Below are 22,497 nucleotides of genomic sequence, written 5' to 3' on the forward strand. Positions count from 1 at the left end.
AAACCTTATTTCCTATTTATATAATTTTGTTCTTTTATTGACCTTAATTATTTTGTATTATATTAAAATTTTAGTAGTTTAGTAAAAATAATTATACTGATATGAATTTTATGAAATTAAATAAAAATAATTAATGATACTTTATCAAGAAAAAGAATAATAAATAAAGAGATGAAATGAAAAAATAAATAATGATACTTGATTACTTTGTGGGATCAATATCATAAAAAGAGAAATGTAATATTTTTGAAGTGCAATCATCTTAGAGAGAGAAAGTAGATGAAAACGTTTTACGTATTTTTCCAAATAAAAAATATTTAAAATTAATTAATAAAGTTTTTTTCGTTCACTTGTGAAATATTTTACATTCGTAAAATTTTTATTTCTTTTAAACTAGAGAAAAGATTAAAAATTTATTTTGAAATATTTTTTCAAATTTACCCAACGAAACCCAAGTTTTGTTCCTTGTGTTGTTTTTCTTTTTTTTTTTTTTCCGTGGGGTTTTGTAAATGGAGAAAAGAGCCCATATTCATACGGATCGACACTTGAGCCGGTGCTTCTAACTCTAACACGGTCCATGGAAAGGTTCGTAACCTATCTTTATACAAATCGGTCCACAAGCCCACAACATCTTTCCCCAACGTCACCGAATTCTCTCTCCAAAACTTTAAACCTCCATTAACACCAATCAAAAGATCCGATCGAAGAAGCTAAAGAGGCTTCTACTCCGCCCTATCTTATTGCCTCTCAAAAATCGAGTGGACTCGCCAACTCACTTGTTCAATCGACTCGGAGCTGTAGAAAAACGGCTCTCGGCCCGTAGCCAATTAGGGCAACCGACAATCGGAGGGGAGGGAAAGAGAGAAAGAGAGTGATGGTGGATCCGGCGAACACGCCACTTGGCAAAATGCTATTGGAGGAGATCACTCCGGTGGTTATGGTACTCTGCACTCCGCTAGTGGAAGAATCTTGCCTCAAGAACGGCCTCTCCTTCATCCAAATGCTCTCCCCTTTCTGCAATTTCACCAATATCGACGGTGATAATTTCAGACTCTGTCAATGAATTTTTATACATACATTTATACGCAGCTTTCTGTATATTTACGTTGAATTGTGAGGTGATTACTTTTTTTATTAATTACTTATCTAAATTGCGGTGGTAGTGCCTGTACGGACGGCGAGTGATCAACCCTACAGGCTGCAGAAGTTTAAGTTGCGGTTGTTTTATGCCTCGGATATTCGACAACCCAATCTTGAGGTAATTTTTCTTGGGATTACTGGTATAGTAGCTGTATAATACAGCTGCATTCTTTAATTTTTCTTAATTTTTTTTTAAAATTTTTGAGTAGGTGAAGATTACTTGAATTCAATCTTTATTGAATTGGAATTGGAGAATAATGAAAATTTGGTAATTAGGAATCAACAGCGCTGATAGGCTTCTAGTTGAGTTGGAAGCTACTGTGAGCTATTTCAGTTTAAATATACCTGACATTAATTCGTAAGCTTTGATAAAGTATTTAGTATTGGAATCTGCGATTTAATTGAACTGATTGAGAGAGATTTACTATGCATTTCAAAATTAACAGATGAAGGAAGTTGGTGGGTTTTCGTTCAGTTGGAATAAAAGTTGGTTGCTTCGAGCTCCATTGTGCGTGTGAAATATCAATGATGTGATAAATTTTCTTCTTTGTCTTCTTGTTGGTTTCTTTTTGAAAATAAATGTTGATCAACTAGGTAGCGAAGGAGAGGCTAAAGCAGGTTATTACCCAGGCAGGAGAGAAAGATTTTTCTGAAATGTGGTCAGACCCACCTCAAGTTAATGATCTTCTCTCTAGTAAGTACATTCGTTATATTTATTTTTTGGTGGGTATCATTTTGCTCAGTTTATTGTTGTCATTTTTATTAGCATTTTGTTTCATTGCGGCTAGTTTTTCATTTTTCACATGCTATCTGATCTCTGGTCTCTTAGCATGCCCTTTTTCTTTTACTTTTTTTAACTGTACATAGCTGCTTTGATTTATATACGTGAATGTTTTATGCAGGGCCTGAATCTGAAATTTTACCATCATGGTTTCAGTTTTTTAACGAAGAGCTTGTACGTACGTTGTCTTTTTCAGACCATGAAGCTTTTGATCATCCTGTAGCATGTAAGCTATTGAAATTAATTAGATACCTTTCTTTCTTTTTTCCCCTTTGCTATTAAGCTTTGCCAATCTTGTTCATTCTGCTTATGGGATTTTTAAAATGTTCATTTTAGACATCAAATTGCATTCAGTTGTTGATTGTTTCATGTCCAAAACGGTTTGCAGGCCTTTTGGTTGTTTCTTCTAGGGATGAGGAACCCATAAACAGATTTGTAGACCTTTTTAATACCAACAAATTACCCTCTCTTCTTAATGACGGTGCAATGGACCCAAAGATTTTGAAGCATTACTTACTGGTGCATGATAATCAAGATGGTGCTTCAGAGAAGTATGCCGCCCTATCTTATCTCACTATGTTTGAAATTGTTAAATGCAATAAGCATGACAGCATGCTGTTAAACACTGCTCTACAATTTCAGAGGGACATGCTTGCCTGTTTAGGTTTAACTTTTCATTTTATCTTTTAAGTTAGTGGAGCAATGTGCAGATATTTGTTTTTCCTTACTTTCTTACTAGGACATGTAAAGGGCTGCATGTAAGGCTTGCAAGAATATTTAAGCAGCACCTAATTGAATATGTTAGATTGCAAATCAGATGTATATATTAAGAAAGGACACCAAGTGGATAACAAGTAAGAACCTTAGTTTGAATAGCAAAATCTGGAAAGAGATGCCCCATCATGTATGGAGAATCTAGTTTATAAAAGAATCCTATAGTACATGGAATAAGATAGATGTTTTTTGCTAGAAAACATCTCAAAGAAGCTGTAGGAAAATAAATCATCATCATATGAAAAATGAAACAGATTGAGCTTTTGCGTAGGCTGGGGAAGCCAAATTTCTGACCAAATTTTCGTTCATCTCATGCGAAGCAGGAGTTTTTGTTTTAAGTTCTACTTGATTGTGGTTGGATTTTGATAATATGATTACTAAAAGGAAGCGAAAGACCTGATATAGATTCAATAATAATATTATATTTCAGTTAATTAAAGCAGATGCTATGTTAGGACAGTGAAGACATGCTAAGATCTGCAGCAGTTGAAACTTAAAAGTTGTTTTGACTTCTTTTATGTTTGCAGGGCTACTAAACTTTTGACTGAGATGAAAAGTACATTTGGCCCAAATGACTGTCAATTACTTTGTATTAATTCTTCTCAAGATAGGCAGATCCATCATCAGGAGAACCCTTGGGCTCCTTTTGTAAGTTAATCTACTTTGAAGGATAATTATCTTTCAGTTATTTACTTGTTCATAGGAAAATATTAGGTGAATCTTCTGTTGGTTTAAGGTACCCAGAAAAGTATTGAATAAAGTTATTCTAATGCTTTAATTCATGTACTTTTTTGACAGAAATCTGATGCTTTACCTACTGAAAATCTTGGTTGTTTCCTCAATTTTGATGACTTTAATGAGGTAACTATTTCAATAACTTGGTCTGATATTCTTGGCCGATGTTGCTTGTAATTCTACTTATGTTTGCATAACTTGGGAGCAGATAAAAGATCTCATGCAAGAATTATCATCTAAACACATCATTCCTTACATGGAACAAAAGATACGTGTATTGAACCAACAGGTATTTAAATCCAACATTTGTTCCTTCTGTAGATATCCAAATGCCCATGTATTGCTTTTGTTGTTTTTCTTTTATTATGTTTTATCTCTTAATTACTCTTATGTGTCCTTATTCCTCTTGTCATGTTTCATTGCAATTAGGTTTCTGCCACAAGGAAAGGTTTTAGGAATCAAATTAAAAACTTATGGTGGAGGAAAGGGAAAGAAGATGCATCAGATTCCCCAAATGGTCCTGTGTAAGTGTAGATGTTCATTCATCAAATTTCAAGTCCGTTTCGCATTTCTTCTTGAGTTATCCTAATTTAGTTTTATTTTCACTGTTCATAGGTACACCTTTAGTTCAGTTGAATCTCAGATTAGAATTTTGGGTGACTATGCATTCATGTTACGGGACTATGAACTTGCACTGTCGAATTATCGCCTAATTTCCACTGATTATAAGCTAGACAAAGCCTGGAAGCGCTATGCTGGTGTGCAGGTTGATTCATATATTCCTATTTTTAAGTAAAATATGTCATTTTCTTCTGCTCTTTATGTTCATTCTCCACTCTAAGTTGATTTTCCTTTTCCTTGGCTTGGTTTGTGTTTCATGTGAATGGTTTGTGTCTTCAAATTAAAGAAAGTACAAAATTCTGTTCATTTCATAGACTTAGATCTTATAAAAACTTTCTATATGGTCGGGCTTGCTTGTAGGTTATTGTTTAGCCTATCTGTTTGCAATCTTATTATTTCTTGTTCATTTCTTCAGGAGATGATGGGGCTTACGTATTTCTTGCTTGATCAATCAAGAAAAGAAGCTGAGTACTGCATGGAAAATGCATTTAATACTTATTTAGTATGTATAGTTCTTGGCTCCTTTCTTATTTTCTTGTAATTATTTTATATGGTTTACTGGAATTTATGGGTAGCTTCCTTCAAGTAAACTTTATTTTTTACAACATGATCCATATCATGGAATCCATTGATTTTTAAGCTGAAGAACAAAATAGATTAATTTATATCTATTTGAAAAGTAGGAACTGCTAAATATAAATGAATTAATTCTAGATATCCAATTCTGCCTCAAATTACCCAGATATTTTTAACATCAATAATTGTTATAGTTAAGATGGGCAAAAGATGCTTTTAAGATGAACAATTAGGCTTGAACCTTGAATTCATGATCTGTGTCTGCTGAATATGAAGAAGTTATCATGTTAATGACATAGGACAAATTGGGTAAAGTCTTCTACATGTGATTTTGTGGTGGATGAAGATTGATGGCTCGCAATATCTTGGTCAGATAAATGTTGAAAGATCTGTGTCTGCTGAGATTGAATGTGAATGACGTAGGACAAATATGGCAAAGTCTTCTACATGTGATTTTGTGGTGCATGAAAATTGATGGCTTGCAACATTTTGGTCAAATTAAGGTTGTTTTCTTCACAAGCCAAGGATAAAGTTAATGGGTTCTTCAACAGTAAAGGAATCCCTTTGGTCCTACGAAAAGCATCCTTCATTGTTGTTATCTTATATGTTATCTTATATACTATTCCAGTAGTTAAACATGTAAATGACTTATGGCCTTGGCGATGTGTTGGTGATTTTTTTGCTAGAATGTAGCTGTAATTCTTATTTTGGTTTGTGTAAGTAATTAGGGTTGGTTTTGGTGACAACTAGGAATGGCTGATATGAAGTGATTTATTATATATAGCAAATTCCGGTTGAGTTTTAATGTCTTCTGTTGTCATTTTTCTTTTTCCTTTCTTTATTCAATTCATGAAGAAACTTGGGTCAGCTGGTCAACAAAATGCTACCAGATGTGGTCTTTGGTGGGTAGAGATGCTGAAGATAAGAGATCAGATTAAAGAAGCTGCCACTGTTTATTTCCGCATTTGTAGTGAGGTAATTTTCTATATGCTGGGAATTGCTTTGGATGAGTGCATATTATCTGTCACTCACACCCTTTCTGGTTTTTCACCCTTAGGATCCTTTACATTCGGCTGTGATGCTTGAGCAAGCATCTTTTTGCTACTTGTTGTCAAAACCACCAATGCTGCATAAATATGGCTTTCATCTTGTTCTCTCTGGTGATCATTATAAAAAATGTGATCAGGTATCTCAATCCCTTAAGTATTGTGATAATGTACCAAATTCTCGCTCTTCTAATATTTTACAATGTTTTCATCTTCAGATTAAACACGCAATTCGCACATATAGAAGTGCTGTTTCTGTTTATAAAGGAACCACATGGAGCCTTATCAAAGATCATGTTCATTTCCACATTGGACAGTAAGTTACATATACAGTGCAGCTGGATCCTATATGAATTTTACAATTTCAGAACTTTTAATGTGGAATGTTGCTGATCAAACTTGCTTGATATAGGTGGTACGCTTTTCTTGGCATGTATGATGTTGCTGTCACTCATATGTTGGAGCTCTTGGCCTGCAGTCATCAGTCAAAGACCACACAGGAGCTGTTTCTGAGAGATTTTCTTCAAATTGTTCAGGTTGATCACAAGTACTAATGTAATTTCCTTCGTGCTTGGTAGACAAAGGAAAGCGAAATAAAATTGGAGCTTCTTAGATCACACAAAGTTTATTTATGTTTTGAAAAGTGAGTTGTCTAATTAGTTTGTCATGTGCAAGTTTAACAGGGTTGTCTAATTACTTTTTTTTTGGATGATATAGAAAACTGGTAAGACATTTGAGGTATTGAAACTTCAGTTGCCTGCTATCAACATCTCATCACTTAAGGTCATTTTTGAAGATCATCGAACTTATGCATCTGCTGCAGCTGTAAGTTGAATTATTGTTGCTTGTTATCTGGAGTTATAATTTTTTTGTTTAATGTTCTTGAAGATGCCTCTTTCTGGCTCTTGATTTTCCCCCTTTGTTCTTATGTCACTGTTAATTGATTGATTGCATATTTTGTGCATGCGTGCTTTTCTTTTATTAGGTGATAAGGTTGATGTTGGATTATGGATCATGTTTTGAGCTATGTTCTCATATAAACAGAGTAAATTGGAATTATGGATGTATATGGTAAAATACTAAAAATTACCAACATGTGATTTCTGAAGCATTTCTTGTTGGGACTTGTATAATTTTTAGTTTAGTTATTATTCATGATTGTGATATTTGTGCATGGAATTGCTGAAGTTAATTTTAAACATTAACCAGATATGTTTTGCTGTGATTTATTGATATGCTTAATGAATTTAGATGATTTGTGGATGTCATCATAGTTGTTTTCTTCCAGGCTAGTGTCAAAGAAAGTGTATGGCATTCACTGGAGGAGGACATGATCCCATCACTGTCTACTGCCAAGTCCAACTGGCTGGAGTTACAATCAAAGCTTATGCCGAAAAAATATAAAGAATCAAATATTTGTGTGGCGGGAGGTATGAAGGTGTTTGTATATACATAATGTTAATTTTGTTTCCTAGGACAAATAAATGTTCACATTCTGACTTTGAATTCTGTCAAGACAAATACTTAGAAGGTTTTTTAGCTGGTGACTGGTTCATATTTGGCTATTTTTTCTTCAGCAACAGAGCATTCTATAGATATTAGCAGTGAGGTCAGCTTCATTGTTTATTGTTCCTAATTTAACTGGATAGACCAAAACTTGAACCAAGTTAAGGCCTGGTACCATGTACTGCGAAAACTTCTGCCCAAATTCCTTATTGCCTTATGCAAATTCTATACTACATCTCTATCCTGTCAGTCACAGTATTTCTTTATTTATCGGTCAACTGCAACATATCTTGATCACCTACTTTGCAGCTAGCAGAGTTTCAGTGTACTTGCTTCCCTAATTTGATCTTTGTTGTGCTATGTCAAACATCTAGAGGGAGTTTCTTTGGGCAGATCTCATTCGTTTCATTTTTTATTTTTCCCAATTGGATACTTTCCACGGCATGAGGCACCCCCTAACCCTAAGTTCACTCCAATGACTAGAATTAAACTCAAAACCTCAAATTTCTTTCTAGCAGATCTAGAAATTATATTATGCAAGACACTAATTTGCTGACTCTATTTAAATCATTGAAGTAGAGGACAATTTTACCCATTACTTTGTACATTATTCTTCAACGTATACTGTGAAAACATTTTTTTTGTTTCACTCTACAGTGACGTATTTTCCAAAATAAATGTCAAAACTTTCCAGTAATACAAAAGGTGAACGAGGTCTATTGGATGTGTATTGTTTTTATCAATTTCAAATAGAAGGACACAAATTTTGAAGTCAACCTTCAAAGGGTCCCTGGTGCCTTTGGCATAAAATAGATAGAAAAGGTGTACTGAAGTAATTAATAAGCAAGCTCAAGCTCTAAGACATGGTGGTGACAAATGGGTGAGAGGTTTTCAAAATGAAAGGGGATAAGCATACATGCTTTGTGTGATTTTGGGAGGAACATAATTGGTGAAGGTTGTCAACTTACGGAAATATAGTTTCTGCTGAATTTTGTTTTCTCTTATTCTATGAATTCGTGGAAATGGTTATGTTACTTTCTTAACTGGGTGGGGCCCTGGTAGCCACAGCTTGGGGAACTGATCGGTTAGTAGTTTACTGTGATTGGGGAGGGAGAATAACAACCAATTTTTGATTTCCTGCTGCCATACTTAGCTGCATTGTTGATCTCTTGCTTTGTTGTCTGGTTATGGTTGTTATTTAACTTGCATATAGCCAACCATTATGATACAAAATATGTATGCATGGCTTATTTTTTGTGGTAATATGGGTGTCAGTTACATAAGGTGGGTTACTTTGTAATGTTTACTATGTTTTTGTGCTCATTTTACGTGAGGAGAATCATCTGCCATGTCCTACACTTTCTCATGGCCATGAAAAGGGATTCTTTTATATGAGATTTGATGACAGGGATCCTTAGAAATCTTTTCAATCTTTGGAGTATGACATAATATTGTGTATTTAAAGTAGAATGCATGAAATTGATTCATATATTCTTAACAAACATCCACACTTTGTGTTGGCAATAATGCTACAGTCAGTGAATGAGAATTTTTAAGGATTTATAATCCAATTAGATGTCCTATGCTAATGCTTTCCTAGCATAGCATCAAGGCTTTCACATTGCTGGGAAGGAATTTTAGATTCAACTTCTGCTTAATTGAAATCTGAAAATTTAAGTGTTAGAAATCTAAAATGGTCATTTAGTAGATAACAAAGAGAAGATACAAAATTTGTACTTCATTGTTACATTGATTGATCATTTTTAATATATTCTTCTCCATCTATTTGCAGAAGCAATAAAAGTGGATGTTGAATTTAAAAACCCTCTGCAAATCTCTATCTCCATCTTAAGTGTTTCTTTGATATGTGAGCTTTCTGCAAATCTTGAAGAAATGAACTCTGGCAAGTTATCAAAGTCTTTTACCTTTTTCCTTCGGTCTTTGTTCCTTTCTTGACCTTATGTATAATGTGGGTTAAAATTGGTTTATCAATCAACAATTGTGACGCAGATGGAAATGGTTCAAATATTGAGCTCCAGAATGATGAAAATAAAACATCAACTTCCACTAGGTACGTCTGTTGTGTAAAACATATATATATATATATATATATATATATATATATATTATATTGTGAATGTTATGTATGCATGTATGTCTTTACAACCTTCTTCACGTCATGAGGTTCCAATATGTTATTGCCTTACCATATACAATTGCTGATATAGGTGTTTGCATGATGACTGCAGGGATATTGACTCATCTTCGATTTTGTCTGAGGTTGACTTGTCATTAGAAGGGGGTGAAACAACCTTGGTGCGTATTTTACAGGAATTGTTAAATAAATTATAGATGGAGTGGTGGTCTGAATTGTCATGTACTATTAGAATTATACTTCTGAAGATTTCTAAAAGTTCAATTTGGTAGTCTTGATACAGAAACAATACAAGCAAGAACAGTTATATCATCTAATTGATGTTCTTATCTGTGATGTAGTGCAATTTTTCAGTTACTATAATTTTCTGAATTTTTTATCTGATTTACCTTATTTTTCAGGTGCAACTAACAGTAACTCCAAGAGTAGAAGGCATTCTGAAAATTGTTGGTGTTAAATGGAAATTATCAAGTTCAGTAGTAGGTTTTCATAATTTTGAATCTAACTCGCTGAACAAAAATGTTGCAAAGGGAAGAAGGAAAGCTAAGTATTCTCCTGACAACTATTTGAAGTTTATAGTGATCAAGGTGCTTCCTGTTTCCTCTGAACCTGCTTTTATTGTGATCTCTTTCTCTCGCACTTGTGGAATTTAACCTGCATCTATTTTACACTGCTTTTTCATGAATGTCTAGAGTCTACCGAAGCTTGAGGGTATAATTCATTCTTTACCAGAAAAAACATATGTGGGAGACTTACGGCATCTTGTGTTGGAATTAAGTAACCGATCAAAATTTCCTGTTAAGGTATGGTTTTCTTTACCCATTTTAGTTATAATCTTTTACTATGTTGCTAGCTGACTTTAGTTAGTGTCAACCAAATCTGTCTCATTAAAGGGGGAAATCTGTGTTGTTATACTTAACCCAAAACCTTCTTCTTCTCTCCCTATATTTTCAAATAACATAGTGTGTTGTATATTATCAAGAAGCTATCACCCCTTTATTTTCTCTCACAACTTTTTAGAGTTAACCTAATTAAATTATTTGTTTTTGACCATATCCACCCACATAGTGGGTCTGCGCAGGGCTTGTGAATAACAATTTGTTTGCATAGTTATCTCATTAGTGGCTAATACAACACTGTATGGGCTGCTCCCATTTAAGCTAAAGTAATTCACCTTTTGATTCCACTGAAGCTTATTCTAGGTTGCCCGTAGAGCCCCTTCTTTAGAACTTTAGAGCTCTTATTATGTTTGGTGCTGCTGCATGAGCTAAAAGACTGGTCATATTGATGAATACAGCATCTTGATCTGGTATCCAACATGGGTTGTGTTTTAGTATGGTAATGAAATCCAGCCTGGACATCAAGTTGTTGAAGACAAGTCATTGGTCTCACCATTGGTCAATGGTTGAACCACAGTTAAATTATTTGGTTATCTACTGCTTTCATATATAAAACACGGGAATATATGTTAATCTATGAAATGTTTTTGTTTGTAACAGTCCCTAATGCTTGGCTTAGTTTGTAAAGACCAATGTCCCAGTCTCATCTATGTTGCTGCAACGTTACAAATAATTTTACACATAGGTGAAAACTGGTTTGACTGTCAGGGTCTTTACCAGGTTTTGTCAAAAACATGTGGGCTTAATCAGATTGGCTGGGCTTTGGTCGGTCCTGCATCAAGCGAAACTTGAGCTTGGCAGGGATTGATATCTATGGTCTTCCCCCCCCCCCTCATATATGTACTTTCGTGCTTGGGCTGTGTGACATTTTTATATAATGGAATAAGAAATGGTTATTGGCTCTATAATGCGGGTTATGACAATGTTTTGACAGAACCTGAAGATGAAGATTAGCAATCCAAGATTTCTAAATGCTGGGAATCAGAGGGAGTTGAATGTTGAATTTCCTGCTTGCTTAGGAAAGAAGACAAATGTTGTGCAAAGTGGTGGGCATAGTAACATTAATAAAGTGCTGCAGAATGTGTTTCTCTTTCCTGAGGTCAGTCTGGAATGTTTCTGTGTGCATGCTTTATTGACAATTTTTATCAAGTTGGTGTCACCCCATCCTTTTTCTTTTATAAACTTCACATTTGTCTATGCTTCAGAACATATCAGTGCAGGAGGAAACATCATTATCCTGGCCTCTTTGGTTTCGTGCTGCTGTTCCTGGAAATATTTCTTTGTATGTTACAATATATTACGAAATGGAAGATGTATCAAGCATCATGAAATATCGCACACTACGCATGCATTATAATTTGCAGGTATGTTCTTGAATAGGAAAAGGTTGAGGGTTCATGATTTGATTCTTTGTCCTTGCCTTTTGCTATATATACTCCCTTTGGTAGCTTAAAATATGGATTGTTTTTCTATGAGTATTTATTGAGCCTTCTCTTGTGATATTGATACAAAGAATTGAAGATCAATAAGGAAAATGGGATGGGGGAGATATTGGTTGTGGCAAATTACTAGAAAATATCCTTTGAAGTTTGGTTGAGTGGAAATTATATGGAAATTGAGTGCTAATTTCATGCATTGAAATTTTCTCATCAGATATTTACCTGATAGTGAGCTAATAACCACCCATGACTTGTTATTAACATAAATTCAAATTCTTAAATTTTAAATTTAAAGTAGCATATTGAAATGGCATGTATATCAGCTGATGGAAGTAAGGCAAAATTTCCTTAGAAAAGTATTTGCATTTACCAATTATGTTTAAAGCAATTAATCGATTTTATTTTATCCAAGTATCTTTTTTCTAGGTTGGTTCTTAGTGGATTCTTTGCCCCCCTTTCCGCCTTTTAACTGTTATTTCAGTGGTCATATGGGTGATACTTTGTTATCATATGTTGTTTTGCCTCTATATGTATTAATTGGCTGTGTAGCCAATCCTAATATGTTCTCTTCATCTTTGTTAGGTTTTACCATCGTTGGATGTATCATTTGAACTTAGTCCTTGTCCATCAAGATTGCAAGAGTTCCTCTTGCGCATGGATGTTGTCAACAAGACCAGTTCTGAATGTTTCCAGGTTCATCAGCTGTCATCTGTTGGGAAGCAGTGGGAAATCTCATTACTTCAACCTGTTGATAGCATCTTACCTTCACAATCTTTATTTGCTGGTCAAGCACTGTCATGTTTCTTCAAGCTTAAGGTTGGTACAACCATACAAGAACCTGAACCTTGGATTAATTAAGTGGTAAAATATTTTCTGTGTACTTTTCAAGTGGAAGGAGAACTGTTTTGTGCCTTCATTACTTTGATCATTAAAATTATATTACTACTGGGATCATTACATGTGCTAGCTAATGTTAAGTGACTTTTGTCTGTTTGTTTTCTTGGGCTTTGGCCTAGGAGTGGGGGGTGGGGGTGTTTGATCAAATGGACTGCAATCTACGAGACACGATAATAACTTTAAATTGTGGTGCTGTACCTTTGGACCTGAGCAAAATTTAGTTCACATTGATAAAACATAACATATGTTGAAAAGATCATGCAACGGTTAAACCTGGGGCTGGGTTGTGATTCAGACTGGAGTAACGTGCTCTAACCTTGAGATTGTAGATTGCACATAAGCTGCAATTCTACCTTGTATTAGTCTATCAACCTTATTTCCTTTTAGTGTTAGTAGTATGCTATTGGCCACATGTTAAAGGTTTGTTTGTCATGACGAATTCTTCTATTGCCAGATAACTTTTTTTTTTGGTTTCTTTCAGCTTCACCAGTTGACTTTAAATTTTGATCTAATTCAATTTTCACTCCAGGATCGCAGGAAGTCATCAACTTCCGAAGATAGCATTCCTTCTCCTTCCCTGCTCCTTCAAAGTGATGTAAGATTGGGCCCTCAGGGTAACAGTGAAGCCCTCTTTGATGTGTATAGTTCACCTTTGGCTGATTTCCACAATAGTGAAAGATTGCACCAGGGAATGCCACTTCAGGTTGTTAATTATCTTGGTCTTATCATGCCATTCGTATAACAATCAATTGGAATGTCTATCCTTATGTTGATTATTATACATCACCAGTACCATTGTAGTCCAAATTTCATCAGGTTATGTTGTCTCGTATCTATATCACCATTTCATTCTCGACCCTCTTGCTTTTTTAATTGATGATGGTAATGATGTTGCCCTTTTTTAGGATAACTAGAAAAAATTGGAGCAACTTTTTGTTGATTCTTTGGATCTTTACTAGCCTGCTGATACTTTTGGCTTTTATATTTTTCATGGACCAGGGTAATGAATATAAAGTTGATTTTGTTTTCATCTCTCAACTGCTAAAGGGTAATATTGATTCTGGTGCTCCTAATACACCACTTCTCATTTCCCATCATGCTTGTCATTGCAGGTGAGATTCATGCAACAGCAATAATTTTTAATGATGACTTAGTAGATACAACTTTCTTCTGATGATTCTCTTTGTTTTGATGTACTTGTTTTTTATGTTAGTCTTTCGAGCATGAGTTCAATATCATGGCTAGTGGATGGGCCTCAGACTGTACAACATAACTTCTCTGGTTCTCTATGTGAAGTAAATTTGAGGATGATGATAACCAACTCATCTGATGCTGTTGCATCTGTCCGTATCAGCACCTTTGATTCCCCTAGTAGCAGCATCCAATCAAGTGATGCTTCTGCACCTCAGCCAGGTCTACCCCCGGAAAACCAAGCAGGGTGGTGTGATATTCCAGTAGTGAATGATATGAAAGTCATCACATCTGATGCTCTTGCAACACGTTTTACTAAGTCTGTGTCCCTAGAAAGTGTCTCTCAGTTCATTTGGTCAGGGTCAAGCTCTACTAAACTCAGACTTCAACCTCGGTCGACAGCTGAAATTCCTCTTCAGATTAGTGTTTTTGCTCCTGGAATATATGATTTGTCAAACTATGTTTTGAATTGGAATCTTATGCCCAGTAGTGAGGAAGAAAAGCAAGGAGAAGCGAGCAAGTCGTCAGGAGTGTGCCAAGGATATCCCTATTATCTTACTGTGGTCCAATCTACTTGAAATATTGGCTCATGTTCACCGGTTTTCTGCACTGTTAGCGATGAGATCTTGGTTGGTTGTAGTTATTATTGTAACTTTTCACATGTAAATTATGGTGCCTAAAATGTATAATTCTTGGTAAAATAGGAATTGAGAAAAGCTCAGCGAAGGGAGGAGATGAAACATTCTTTTTGGTTGCCAGAAATAATAAGGGAAGCAAAAAAGAAAAAAAAAACAAAGGAATTTATTTTGTTATTACTTGATGTAAATGGACTCATCAGAGTTTTTGAATGAAGAAAATCAATTACATTTTATAGAGTCACAGTTCAAAATGTTGATCTGAATGATTTTTGCATATATTTTTTTGGCTTTTGAATTTGAGATGTTAACTGTTTTCCCCATTTGAAATAGTTTATGGATGATCTTTTCGTTTCAAAGAATCATTCGTCATGGTGCTTAGCGCGGGCCATTTTGCATTGATGGAGATGGGGATGTCATGCTGCTTAACATTTAATTCAGTCAAGGTCCAAGTCAGTGCTGGCAGCCAAACAAGACCAACATAGTTGCATCCTAAGGATACGGTTGCCCAGAACAAATCCATAGCTATAAACATGCTAATATCAACAAATCCACGTCCTAAAGCTTCTATTTTAATAGTATTTATTTATTATATGACACCATCAGGCTAATTGACAAGTTGAAGAGAGCAGCCAAAAGGGAAAGAAAAACGTACGTTCCCTTGTCACCAGAGGCGGAGGGAGGAGGCTAGTCGGGGCTCCGTCTGGTCAAAGTTTCAAAAATTTATAAATTTTTGCTTTCTTAAATATTACATTTTTTAATTATACCCTCTTAAATATGAAATTCTATCTCCGGCCCCTGCTTGTTAGCATAAGAAATTGTTAGAAATTTAGAAGAAGAAGAAGAAGAAGAAGAAGAATATTTAGAGAAGAAGAAAGAGTATGACTTTGAGGGTGTGAATTATCACTTTCTTTAAAAGTATTTTTTCAAAATACAACAAAATTCTTAACACACTTATCAAAATTGTAAAATTAATAGTGTAAGAACGTTGTTTATATAACAAACTAACGTATACGTCTTTCAATGAAAAAATTTATATCCTTTTGTAATATAACTCCTCAAATAAGATGAAAGGATTTATTTCTTTTTATAATATGACTTTTCAAATAATTATTTTCTTTCATAATATAACTATTTAATAATTATATCTAATAACTTTTAAAACATTATATTTTAATAAGGTAATTATTTATAATTCGTTAATCATAACTTTTCCCAACAGTAACAAACTATCTAACAGAAATTTCCATTAAGGCAACCATAATCACAAGGCCCTGTGACCATGCATAGACGAAACAATAAGAAATATGGAGTGGCCGGGAATGACCCAAAACAAAGTTGCATGCACCATGCCACCAAACTGCTGTGTTGCTCCCCTCTTATCTACCACCTTCAATGCAGTAATTTATTTGCACATGTTTCTCTGCATGTGTGTTATTTATTACATCACATGATGTACATATAATTAATGCCTATCCGTACACTCTCTGTTTTGCCCTCTAGTCGAGTGTATATAAGAGCTGGAGATAAGGAAGAAGTAAGAGATACGAAGCATTCCAATTCATAGGGCTCTTCATAGTTTGATAAGAAATTATTGTGACATCCGAATAAAACTTTTTTTTTTCTTTTTACAACAATGATTGGAGTTAGTTATTATGATCATGATTACCTTGTTCAGTTAGAACAACAAAATTACATTTCTATGCTTGTATTTATCCCAGTCAAACATAGCATCATTAAAATACAATACAATACAATACAATATTTCACCGACTACTAATTGCAAATTAGTATTTCTTTAGTATAATGCTCCTGTAAACTATTTAAAAAAGTTTCAAACAAAAATTTATTCTTCTATTACGTTCAACCAAGTTCATATATTTTTATTTTGAATTAAATAAACCCTTATAACTAATAGTCAATTAATTACCATTAATGAAAATATTATTTATCATTTTATACTCATATGACACTGAAGTAAAAGATAGAAATATTACATAATCACATCATTATGTCATATAAGAATAATACATTACTATCTACATCGACTTATTTGATTTTAAAATTTTTTAAAAAAATATTATATCTATTTCTTTTATGAGAGATTTTTTTTTCCTCTAGCATCTCATATGCACACAAAGATAAATTTTATTTAACTTATTTGATATCAAAATTTGAATTTAAAATCTTTTTGTAAAATTTATAAGATAAAGAAAGAATATCTTTAATCTTTCAATATATACATAAAATCTCAATGAATCTACTCATGTACCCAAAAAAAAAAAATTGTTGTTGTGGACAGCTTGATAAAAAAGATCAGTGACTGTGTAAACCTGTTTTTCATGACTCTCAATTTAACACACATATCATTACTTGGTTCTAACGTTTGGCATGTCTCCTAGCATCTAACCGACCACTCCAACCCATTGACAACAAAATGACACTTTTCTTCAAAAGCTCAGGTAAATATCCATCATCAATCAAAGTTTGGATTCCCACCCAAAACCTAAGTAAAAGGGAAACAGCTGCAATGGAGAAAGAGAGAGAAAGATAGCTCCAAATCAGTGTTGTGACCAAGTCTTCTCTTCTCTCCTTTGCTTGTTAAACTACTTTTGGAGCCCCCCCCCCCCCCCCCCCCCTTGCCCTGTTTTTTTTTGGTCCATCAACAGTAACACCAAAACCAAAGCGAGAAAGATCAAATGAAAATGTGGTGATTAGGATGGGACATATTACTACTAATCAATCAATTATCCGAAAATCTTCCCCCCCACGCGTTTTCCCCACAACTATTTTTCCGCTTTGAAAGAACAATCCAATTTACTCAAACAAAGAAACCAACGTTGCTCGCCCCATGACCCTTTCTCCTCTTCACCCCCTCCCACCTTCCAAGATGTTTCCTCTCCTTCAATTCTCTACTTGTTTCCTATTAAAACCAATTAAACAATTACCCCAAAGAAATGCATGTCTTTTTCGTGTCCTCCTTCCCCATTTGACTTCTCCAATCCCTCTTGGTCGAAACTTGAGAGCTTCTTGACCCACATCCCACCTTCCTTGGCAGCCTCCTCCTTCCCACCCCCAAACCCACCTCAAAAACCTCTCCTTTCCACCGTTTAGCCCCACTTCTTCCTTCCATCTCCAATACCCAGTCCTCGAATCCTCCTAAAAAAGGCCTTTCTTTCTTTCTTATATTTTGTTGGATCAGGAAATAGGTTCTTGATGACTTGGTACCCAAACAACTTCACCCAATATTAATCCCATTTGCTTCTGATCCAACCAACGTTTTTAACGCCCTGAAGAGTTTTTAATACAAAGAACAACCAAAATGAACGATCTATTTTCAGGCTCTTTCTCTCGCTTCCGAAGCGAAGAAGCTTCCCCTGATCACCACGTCATCCAGATGACGCAATCCTCCTCCACCTCCGGCGGTGTCAACCTCGACAAGTTCTTCGAGGATGTCGAGTCAATCAAAGACGAGCTCAAAGAACTGGAGAGGCTGAACGACAATCTCTCGTCGTCTCACGAGCAGAGCAAGACGTTACACAACGCGAAAACCGTGAAAGAATTAAGAGCAAAGATGGATGCTGATGTAGCCATGGCTTTGAAAAAGGCCAAGCTTATTAAGGTTAGGCTGGAGGCGCTTGACCGGTCCAACGCGGCGAACAGGAGCTTGCCTGGGTGTGGACCGGGGTCTTCTTCGGACCGGACCAGGACGTCGGTTGTGAACGGGTTGAGAAAGAAGTTGAAGGATTCCATGGAGAGTTTTAATGGGTTGAGAGAAAAGATCTCGTCTGAGTATAGAGAAACTGTTCAGAGAAGGTATTTTACGGTTACTGGAGAGAACCCAGATGAGAGGACTATTGATCTTTTGATTTCAACAGGTCAGTTTACTTATTTGCTTCTTTTTGTTTATGGAACTTTTTGGTACATATGAAAGTCCAATATTCAATTCGAGCTTTGCAAAGGGATGTAACATTCTCTTTTCGTTTTTCAATTTCCTATAGTTGATTATGTTCTTTTCAGGAATCCAGCCGGAAAATTTCAAATTTTTAGCTGTTAGGAAATTTCTTGAAAGTTAATTGGTTAATTTAGCGAGTTGTGATTATTAGTGAAATAGTTATATGGCAAATTTGGGTGTATTATCAGTTGTTAGCGGAAATTTATGGGGTATTTTAGAGAAGTAATCCTGAAACTATGTATACATATAGATAGGTAATTTTGGTTTAATTAATAATTGAAGCATGCAAACCGTAATTATAAAGCATTGGACAAATGAAGCTTTTGGTAAATTCTTATTCTAGTAATAATTTTGTTCTAGAGCTGGTTTTATTATTATGGAATAAAAACTGAGGTATAGTGTGTTTCATAAAGCTACATTGCATTTCTTGTGCAAGAGAAATATGAAAACATATGGGACAAAGATGTAAAAGACCCACCACTGATTTTGGGAACTTGTTTTAATATGCTGCAGGTGAGAGTGAGACTTTTTTGCAAAAGGCCATTCAAGAACAAGGGAGGGGAAGAATTTTGGACACCATCAATGAGATTCAAGAAAGGCATGATGCTGTTAAGGACATGGAGAAGAACCTCAAGGAGTTGCACCAAGTTTTCTTGGACATGGCAGTCCTGGTTCAAGCTCAAGGTGAGCAATTGGATGATATTGAGAGCCAGGTGAACAGAGCGAATTCATTTGTGCGAGGTGGAACTGAGCGGTTGCAAACAGCAAGGAATTACCAGAAGAATACCCGGAAATGGACTTGTTATGCGATCATACTATTGCTGGTGATCATCTTGTTTGTGGTGTTATTCACTGTGAGACCATGGGAAAACAGTGGTGGTGGTGGTGGCGGGAACAGCAGTCCATCTCAAAGTCCAACAACAACAGCTCCACCCCCACCTACTGCTTAACCATAGTCCATAGGTTGCTGTGATTAGGCGTTGATCAGTGTTAGCTATGCAGTATTCTTGTTTGAGATCTGAGTTTCTGCATTTTCTTTTTCTTTCTTTCTTTTTCTGGATTGGTTTAACGAATCTATCAGAGAGATGGAAGTGACATTTGGTTGGATGGCTTGAAGCTTTCCGCTGCAGTGTTTGTTGTTTCACGGAAAGCAGGGGGTAGGGCTGGAGTGAAAAATGAATGCCATGATTGCTGTTGAGAATTCAGATAGACTTTCTGGGAGAGACACCATATTGCATTTTTGATTATTGATTGATTCTTTCCTGTATGTAACTAGTATTTTTGGGTTATTTATTTCCTGGTTGCTATAGAAACTGTATTTGTGAGATGTTTACCATCTTATATTATTCTATAGTTTATAGTTTATAAATAAATAAATAAATTTATAGTTCTGGTCACCTGTTGCCTGTATACATTTTTGGATGTACTCGGATTTAGATTTTGGAATCAAATTCAACGATGGTGACTATCCAATTGGCAGTAAGTGATGGGAAAAAAACTAATGAGTGCAGATAGAGAAGTAATATAAAGGGTGGCACAGGATATGGTGATCAACTATGTATATGTTGTTCATCACATTTATGATTTCATCGTTGTTCAGAAATGTGGAACAGTGATTTTTGATACTATATATAACCTTTGCATAAGGGAAATTGGATTTGAAATCAACGTCCGTCAATAACGACGCCTACTAGAATCATTTTATCATTATATTCTTGCAAGTGTTGTTATATTATGTAAAGCTTCAATTGTCTAAATTAAAATGTAATGGACATAAACTTATAGTAAACCCCGGGGACCAAACTTCGGCGCAACGTTAGGGGGGTGTTTGGAATTAAATATTTTTCAGTGTAAGGTAAACGGCAGCAGCTGTTGGCTTGGGCTGAGAGCCATTTGGCATGCACGTGCCAACTGCCAAGGCTTACACAGTCAACCACTCAGCTTGAAATCTAGAAAACAAAATATTTGTATAAATAGTCAACAATCAAGTATTTTAATCATTCGAATCATCACCTTTTATTTCTGTAAATTGTTTTACGTCGCCGCTTAAGAATTGAATGTTGAGATGGCCGAGTTGGTCTAAGGCGCCAGATTAAGGTTCTGGTCCGAAAGGGCGTGGGTTCAAATCCCACTCTCAACATTCTAATTTTAATTTTCCCCGTTTCCTTTGTTGGGTTTGGGCCAACCACATCTTTCTTTTTTCCTCCGTTTTCTTTTTTGGGTTTGAGCCTACCACCTCGTTCTTTTCCTTTACATTGGCAACCAATCCATTAGGCAATGCATTTTCTTCTCAAATACGGAAAAATACAAAAATCTCCTTGAAATTTGGTTGAAAATATACTAAACATCTTAGTTTAAAAAAAAAAAATTCTTTTACCCTCCTAAATTTGACAGAAAGTACACTTCTTACCCTCATTAATTTGAAAAATACCCTTTTACCCTCTTAGGAAAATATAATTTCCCCTTGAAAATGTAATGCTGTTAATTATTAATATAATTTCAAATAAAACAATCGCAACTTCTGTTAATTTTTTTATTTAATTATTTTTAAGATGACCTTTAATTCCATTAGAATATGCTCATGCGATGCCTCATGTGATATAGGTAAAACAATATTTGTTCAAATGTATCTATATTTCAATAATCATATGGTGTTCACTTTACATAAACAATCATGAAGTTATTTGTTAACTGAAATGTGTATAAAAAAGGTTAAAAGCTACATAATTATTTAAGTGGTAATCTATTTTAAGAGGTGTGAATATAAGCTGCAGTATACAACTTAGAAACATATAAAATACATGATAAATGATTAATATTTCAACGACTTTAACATTTGGTCTTTGTGGAACTTCTCTTTTAATAATGATAATAAGCATTCCATCTTCTATAAAACGGTGAAAGAATAAAAAAAAAAAGAAAAACTAAACTCAATCTCGTAAAGATTCAAGTAGATTGTTGTCTACAATGGAAGAGTATAACCACAAACTTAATCAAATGAAATAAAAAGAAAGAAAAATTTAGAAACTTATCTGAAAAGTTTTGGATTTCTGCATTGAAGCAATAACATTATAAAAGTAAAAATAATAAAAAATTCAAATAAGAAAAACTTGAATAAACAAATCAAATGAGATATAAAGAAAGGAAACAGAAACTTACATCAAAGTTTCTGCTTTCTCTATGTAAGCAATAACATTATAAAGAAAATAATAAAGACACAAACAAAAAAATTGGATAAACAGAAAATTATGGAATTAATTTTCAATTAATTATTTTTTTTATTCTTATCATTTTTAAACTAATTTCATAAATTTGAATTAATACATAAATTAAAATTTAATAAATAAAATAATTAATTAAAAGGTAAAACAATGAGTAAGGAAATAAGATGGAGAAAAAAGAAAAAAAAATAAGAGGCAAGACAGTTTATCTCTATGTAATATGTTCAATCAATTAAAAAATCACAAATTTATATTTATATTTATTTTTCTTCTCTTTGTTCATTTCCTCAACTCTTTCTCACGCTTGATTTCTCCTCTCGCCTCTTTCCTCAACCGATTCTCTCATTCTTTCTCTATACTCGTCCTTTAACTAAGAGAGAAAGCAAGAGAATAGTCCAATGAAGAGAAGAAAACTCTGGAACCATGGCATTAAGAAAAGACAGAAATGCCATGGCTTCCAATGAACAACCATAAAAAACCTTGACTTTTTCAAAAAGAGCAAGCACGTCCCAATGGCTCAATTGGCCATCTGGGCAACAATTAGTCTCTCAATTGTCTATTGGGACAACTTTTAATGTATGTAGATGTAGATATTAAATCTATTTAATTTATCTTTACTTCAAATATATATTAATTCTGAGATGAATGTGTTAAATTATCTTTAATTATAATAATTTAATTACCATTGGTTTGAAAAAAAAGTTTAGAAAAAAATGGATAATCGAAAAGATATACTTATCTTTTTTTTTAAAATTAACTTCATAATTAATATAGTTTACTTTCAACCAATAATAATGTGTTTTTTGTTATGAAAATATAACTAGAAAGAACAACTATAAGAGAAATATAAAAGAAAGTATGTAGAGGGAGATAAAGTATTTAGAAGGAGTAAGAAAATCTTATTAAGTGTGTATTTACAAATGAAG

The 22,497-nt window shown here is 34.4% G+C and overlaps 2 protein-coding genes and 1 non-coding gene across 6 annotated transcripts; all 3 read left to right on the plus strand.

The window, feature by feature from the left end:
* The first annotated feature begins 613 nt into the window (after positions 1–613).
* On the plus strand, positions 614–14,631 carry LOC18598420 (Tetratricopeptide repeat (TPR)-like superfamily protein). Of its 4 annotated transcripts, none has more exons than XM_018121746.2 (28): positions 614–1,037; positions 1,164–1,258; positions 1,735–1,834; positions 2,043–2,147; positions 2,310–2,472; positions 3,223–3,343; positions 3,494–3,556; positions 3,639–3,719; positions 3,860–3,954; positions 4,046–4,196; positions 4,467–4,553; positions 5,483–5,602; positions 5,685–5,813; positions 5,892–5,989; positions 6,086–6,209; positions 6,391–6,498; positions 6,962–7,103; positions 8,972–9,082; positions 9,190–9,250; positions 9,429–9,495; positions 9,736–9,921; positions 10,027–10,137; positions 11,168–11,332; positions 11,439–11,597; positions 12,255–12,488; positions 13,099–13,272; positions 13,569–13,681; positions 13,783–14,631. In XM_018121746.2, exons 1-28 carry the CDS (start codon positions 875–877, stop codon positions 14,336–14,338), a joined length of 3,882 nt encoding a protein of 1,293 aa, XP_017977235.2. In that variant the 5' UTR covers positions 614–874; the 3' UTR covers positions 14,339–14,631. The 4 variants fall into 4 exon arrangements, with proteins under 4 accessions (XP_017977235.2, XP_007028000.3, XP_088662673.1 ...); XM_088806547.1 differs by lacking the exon at positions 614–1,037 and adding an exon at positions 1,587–1,648 and having other exon boundaries at positions 1,165–1,258; XM_007027938.3 differs by having other exon boundaries at positions 5,685–5,989.
* Positions 14,632–17,579: 2,948 nt separating this feature from the next.
* Positions 17,580–19,466, plus strand: LOC18598421 (syntaxin-121). Its single transcript, XM_007027939.3, has 2 exons — positions 17,580–18,273; positions 18,864–19,466. The coding sequence occupies exons 1-2, from the start codon at positions 17,718–17,720 to the stop codon at positions 19,298–19,300; spliced, it is 993 nt and encodes a 330-aa protein (XP_007028001.2). The 5' UTR covers positions 17,580–17,717; the 3' UTR covers positions 19,301–19,466.
* A 943-nt stretch (positions 19,467–20,409) lies between these two features.
* TRNAL-AAG (transfer RNA leucine (anticodon AAG)) lies at positions 20,410–20,490 on the plus strand. The gene has a single exon. It is a non-coding gene; the product is annotated as a tRNA-Leu (tRNA).
* Positions 20,491–22,497: the final 2,007 nt, after the last annotated feature.

Source organism: Theobroma cacao, chromosome 5 (assembly GCF_053813885.1).
Source record: "Theobroma cacao isolate CCN51 chromosome 5, ASM5381388v1, whole genome shotgun sequence".
Taxonomy (NCBI): Eukaryota; Viridiplantae; Streptophyta; class Magnoliopsida; order Malvales; family Malvaceae; genus Theobroma; species Theobroma cacao.

Bases quoted from the DNA above. Each gene is read 5' to 3' on its own strand.
- LOC18598420 (XM_007027938.3), top strand. From the start codon at position 875: ATGGTGGATCCGGCGAACACGCCACTTGGCAAAATGCTATTGGAGGAG. The intron at 9,251-9,428 runs GTACGTCTGTTG...TGATGACTGCAG, and splicing joins AAAACATCAACTTCCACTAG to GGATATTGACTCATCTTCGA. The intron at 13,682-13,782 runs GTGAGATTCATG...TTTTTATGTTAG, and splicing joins CATCATGCTTGTCATTGCAG to TCTTTCGAGCATGAGTTCAA.
- LOC18598421 (XM_007027939.3), top strand. From the start codon at position 17,718: ATGAACGATCTATTTTCAGGCTCTTTCTCTCGCTTCCGAAGCGAAGAA. The intron at 18,274-18,863 runs GTCAGTTTACTT...AATATGCTGCAG, and splicing joins TGATCTTTTGATTTCAACAG to GTGAGAGTGAGACTTTTTTG.